Here is a 5730-nt window from a genome sequence, read left to right as displayed (position 1 = left end):
GGTGGGGAAGAGACAGAAATATTTAATAAATAAATTTAAAAAAAAAAAAGAATTACAGTCGTTTCAGTGTCTCTTTACAATAATAGAAACCCTGACTAAAACAGAAGTTGGTACTAGGGACTTGGGTATTCCTGTGATAGACCAGACCATGTTTTTGGTTTGAAGGTATATGGACTTTGTGGCTGTGAATTAGAAAAGCAGTTGAATGATTTAAGTCTATACAGTCCATATTGTGTTGGGTAGGTATAGATTGTTTAATAGATCAGAAGTGAAGAAAGTGAGTAATGGAAAAACTTATTATGTGTCTGATCATCTTTATCTTCTGCATAAAAGGGTTTCAGTGTTTTTTTTTTTTTCAATTATAGAACAAAGATTTTTTTTTTTTTGAGACTGGGTTTCTCTGTATATCTCTGGCTGTCCTAGAACTCACTCTGTAGACCAGGCTAGAACAAACAGAGATCTACCTCCCTGAGTGCTGTGATTAAAAGCATGAATCACCACCACTTGACTTAGAACAAAGATTTTTAAGAGTTAGAAGGACTTCCCAAGCTTCTGACTGCTTGGGAAACCATATCTCTCACTCATATGAACATCTCTTTGCCTATATCATCAGTAATTTTATGGTAAGCTTTGTAATCCCAGTAATTTTTCACATACAGTTTCCCTTTCTTGACATGCCCTTTATTACTTCATCCAAAATAAATGTTTTTATTCTACAGATTTCTGTACATAAATGACTAACTCTTATTGAGCATGGTGGCACATACCTTTTATTCCAGCACTTTGGAGGCAGTGACAGGCAAATTTCTGTGAATTTCAGGCAAACCCATTTGAGATAGGATTTCCAGGCTACCAAGGACATCATAATGAGATACTGTACCAAAATAAAAAGGCTGTCTCTGGGAACCTCGTTCTAAATGTTCCTTTCACATAGCCAATCCATGTATCAATTCCTGTGTTTATAAATGAGAAAATGTAATTTTATCATATTTATCCCTTCTTACCCTTTAATATCTCCTAGATCAATCATTCCATCCCCCACCCACAAACTTAGACTTTTCTTTTTAAAATAATCCTCTTTGGATGCTCACCTTACTAGACCTGGATGGAGGTGGGTGGTCATTGGACTTCCCACAGGGCAGGGAACCCTGATTGCTCTTCGGGCTGATGAGGGAGGGGGACCTGGTTGGGGGAGGGGGAGGGAAATGGGAGGCAGTGGCGGGGAGGAGGCAGAAATCTTTAATAAATAAATAAAAAATAATCCTCTGACTCTTAATTCGTGTTGCTCATGTGCTAATGGGTATGGAGTAATCCACTAAAGCATGGTCAACCTACCAGGAGTCACATTCTTAAAAGACTGGCTTTCTTCAGAGTATCTGAACGTGTTCAGTATATGCTAGCCTAACTTCATTGTATTAATTGGCTTTTTTGTTGTTGTTATCTTGCTTGAAGATCGATTTGTATTCAATTTGATAGAAATAAACGTTTTTCTGCTTGATGCAATCAGTTCAAAAAAAAAAAAAAAAAAAAAAAAAAAAAGACTGGCTTTCTCGTCCCAGAATCCATCAACTGTTAGATGTAGAATTGGAGCTTGTCCCAGCACTATGGAAAAATATTGAATACTTGATCTTTTCCAGGCAACCACAGCTACTATGAGTTCATGAGTGTAGCAGTTTTAGAAAATTCATAAAGCACTGTTTTGCTCTGTTCTTATAAACACAGACTGTGCTTGTTTTTCCTGGTCACTCAGACCCAAATAATTATACAAAAACTATATTAATTATAACACAGTTTGGCCAATGGTTTATACATATTCCTATCTAGCTCTTACATCTTAAATTAACCCTTTTCTATTATTTTATATTTTACCATGAGGCTGTGTTTTGTTACTTCACATCACTTCTTGGAAAACTACATGGTATCTGCCTAATTTCTCATTCTTTCTCCCTGCATTTACTTTAGTTTTACCACCTGGCTATATTCTGCCCTGCCACATGCTGAAGCAGCTTCTGTATTAACCAGTGGTAACAAAACATATTCACAGAATACAGAGGGGCAACCTGCATCATGTTCCTGCTCTTCCATATATTTATGCAATTTTCCCTCCTCTTCCATGATGACTATTAAAGTAACAGTTATTCTTATATATCATTAGGTCTTAAAGGTGTTCTATAATGGTTTGATCTGCTTCTATAACAGAATGGAGACTCCTCGGTAAAGTAGCAGATGAAGAACTTGAGAAGTGGGCCTAACATTCTCCTCTTTGCCAACTGATAGTCTGCTCTGAGAACCACCTGGTGCCATGGGGAAACGTGATAATCGAGTGGCATATATGAATCCTATAGCAATGGCCAGGTGGAGGGGCACAAGTCAATCTGCAGGCCCAACTATACAAGATTATCTGAATCGACCAAGACCCACCTGGGAAGAAGTAAAGAAACAATTAGAGAATAAAAAGAAAGGCTCCAAGGCATTGGCTGAATTTGAAGAAAAAATGAATCAGAATTGGAAGAAAGAACTTGAAAAAAGCCGAGAGAAAGTATTAGGTGGAAATGTCAGTTCATCCAAAAGAAAAGAAAGAAAGAAAAAGAAAAAGAAAAAATCTTATCGGTATACCTCCTCTTCATCAAGCTCCAATTCATCAAGCAGTTCTTCAGATTCTGAGGATGAGCCAAAGAAACAAGGTAAAAAGAGAAAGAGAAAGAAGAACCATTCCCACAAATCATCAGAAAGCTCCACTTCTGAATCAGAATCTCCAAGCAAGGAACTTCCCCTAAAGAAGAAAAAGACAAAGGATGAAACGGAAAAAGAAAAATATACCAAAAGCTACAGCAAAAAAAGAAAGAAGGCTTGTCCTGAAGAAGAGCCATCCTCTTCAGAATCTTCATTCGAATCAGATTATGAAGAGGAGATGCAGGCAAAAAAGAAAAGAAAACATGATGAGCAAGAAAGAAAAATGGAAAAGATAAAGAAGAAAAAAAAGAAACATCACAAGAAACACAGTAAGAAGAGGAAGAAGAAGAAGTCTAGTTCAAGTCACAAATCAGTGTAACATAAAGGAAAACCAAATAGGCTTTCCGTATTTAAAATGAAACAAAATCTAAAGAAACTTCAACTGTGAAAATCTAGGTCATATTTACCAAAATGCATGAGATTTCCTGTGTTAATAGAGTTTTTCTGGACTTTAAATTGCCAGTAAATTGCCACTGTGCCAGAAAAGGTATTTGTTGCTTGCAGCTTCTATATAGGGTTTTGTTTGTTTAATGTCTTTCTTTATGTCTAATAGTTACTCCTCTGGGAACCAAAACTCAGTTGTCTTACTAGTATTAAAATAAAATGTTTGGAGTTCAATTAATATATTTTCAATAATGAATAATTTTAACCAAAAACATATCTAGTGTTAAACATGTAATTTTTGCATATCTTTAATGTACAGTCAAATATATGTATTTTTTTCAGATGTATGTAATTTTTGCCTATCTTTAAAGTACAGAAACATTCTGACAATTAGAATGGACATTTTGAAGATAAAACAGCATTGTTGTTCAAAATTTAATTTTGTAGATATGTTTGGTTGATGTTTATTTTTTTCCAAGAAGTTTTTGTTTACATTGGGGAAGGGCTCTCATCAGGGAGTGGGAGGGGGTTTGTTTGCTACTCTAGCTAGCTGAAAAGTGTGCCTTTAATCCTTACACATCCTATTTTTGCCAGTGCAGCAGCCATTTATTTCTTACACACTGAAACTATAGAATGTTGTTGTGTACTGTATCAAGACAACAAGAAAACAGTTTACAACATAAAGTCCCCAAAGCTATGACATTTACCTCCTCTTTAGCATTATTCATTTTTTAGTACTAAATGCTATTTCACATTAGAATACTAAATGATTTTAATTAACTGTTATTTTTTTTGAAGGAGGATAATTGCAAACTGTCTTCGGTTTTGTTTCTTTGTTTTTATTAATAAACATTATGATGTTTTACATACTTCATTCTGCCATTATAATTATCCAGTGGTATTCTTTATGACAAGTGGTGATCTTTTTAAATATAATTCATGGTTATGATATAAAGTTCAAACTTTTCATTTCTTAAATTTTGGATATTACTTTTATCTCATTGGTCTGCTTAAATTGCACATGTGCCAGAATATTTAGTATGTAAATAGAAGGTTTTTAAGAAATTGTAATGCCTTCATATTGAAGCCGGTTTGCTATAAGCAAGTTGAGTGCCAGATTTCTAGTATGCTGTGTGTTGTGTTACATAAACAACTGCTAAAATATTTGTATGTATGTTCATTAAATGTTTCTTATCCTAAGCATTAGTACTGAAGTGTAATAGAAGTTAAATTTCTGTAATGATGATATCATTTATCTTTTTGTGCCTATATATTACTAAGGATCTGGTGCCTTGTGACTGTTGCTGAGTCATGTTCACCACTAATGTTAAAAATGTGTTAAAATATATTTACTTTACATTCTATATCACAGTAGTGTAAATTATAAGTTTATGTTTCAACAACACTTATTACAGAAGTTACACTAATAATGTCATGGTACAAGTATTTTGGCATGATGAGAGAGGCTCATTTTTTTTTTTATTTCAAATAGGTGACTGAATCTCAGATTCTTTGAATCAAAAGAAACATTGTAGAAAACATCTAGTAAATAAATAATTTGTCACCTCTGCAGAATGTTGCAGTGGTAATATTGGACTCTCTCAATTTCTTCTTGGAGTATTGTGTGGTAATGCCATGTTAAATCATCTTCGAGTTTCATAAATACAACTGTTTCTTAAAATATATCTATATGTATATTGCTTATAAAATTATTGCATTTAAAGTGTATTTTGTATCCATATATAGTTTTTTTCAAGGGTATTCAGTAAATGTTTTTAAAGTTATATTATTTGTAGAATATGGCAAAAACATTTATAGTTTATCCTATAGCTCTGTGCTCACATTCACTTCCCAGGTCTCTGTAGTTAGGAGATCCCATCTGACTGCTTACAATAGAGAAATTGAGAACAGAAGTGATGTGTTAATTCCATCCTTGAGCAGAAAGAATTCTAACATAATACTTCAGCTGTTTCTTGAACTTCCACCATAACTAAAAGTAAAGGCCAACTTCCAAGAAGGATTCAAGCTGTACCTTTATGTCACACTTTAGAAGGATTTTGTCCTAGAAAACTGATGAACTTGCAATGGACTTTTTGAGAGTAATAAATAAATTATGTGTTCAGTTACTTAGATCTTGAGTCCTTTCTGTTTGTATCACCACCTAACCTAACTTAAATACTAACAAAACACTCTACACCATCTGTTCACCATTTATAAAAGTAATTTAATTACCTTCATTAGATATTTCTACAGATGGATAATCCAAAAGTGATCATATATGGCATACTGAAAATACATGTTCATTTTATTTACATTCATTTTAACTTACTGACTCTGAAATAGGTTGATTTAATTCCTATTTCATTTCTCTAATTATAGCCTAAACAAATTTCCATAAATCAATTTAGAAGGAAAATTATTTTAAGATTCTCATTGCTAATTGATGAAGAAGAATGCCATTTTTAGGTATTCTTTTAAACACTGCCTGGCCCGTTAGTTCCAGCCTCTTATTGGCTAACTCTCACATCTTGATTAACCCATTTCTAATAATCTGTGTAGCACCACGAGGTGGTAGCTTACCAGGAAAGATCTTAACCTGCATCTGTCTTGGAG

General features: G+C 33.8%; 1 protein-coding gene across 2 annotated transcripts in view; it reads left to right on the top strand.

Moving 5' to 3' along the window:
• The window catches only part of Fam133a (family with sequence similarity 133 member A), a 37816-nt gene extending 32575 nt beyond the window's left edge, over positions 1 to 5241 (top strand). For both annotated transcript variants that reach the window (XM_050132900.1, XM_050132902.1), the window contains one exon: positions 2200 to 5241. In XM_050132900.1, coding sequence (XP_049988857.1) covers positions 2303 to 3052 — 750 coding nt within the window. In that variant the 5' untranslated portion in view covers positions 2200 to 2302 and the 3' untranslated portion in view covers positions 3053 to 5241. The remainder of the gene's footprint in view (positions 1 to 2199) is intronic.
• The last annotated feature ends 489 nt before the right edge of the window (positions 5242 to 5730 follow it).

Source organism: Alexandromys fortis, unplaced genomic scaffold (genome assembly GCF_014885135.2).
Source record: "Alexandromys fortis isolate MF-2015 unplaced genomic scaffold, M_Fortis_MF-2015_v1.1 scaffold_451, whole genome shotgun sequence".
Classification (NCBI taxonomy): domain Eukaryota; kingdom Metazoa; phylum Chordata; class Mammalia; order Rodentia; family Cricetidae; genus Alexandromys; species Alexandromys fortis.
The sequence above is the reverse complement of the archived record's forward strand: the minus strand, read 5'-3'. Positions and strand labels throughout refer to the sequence as shown.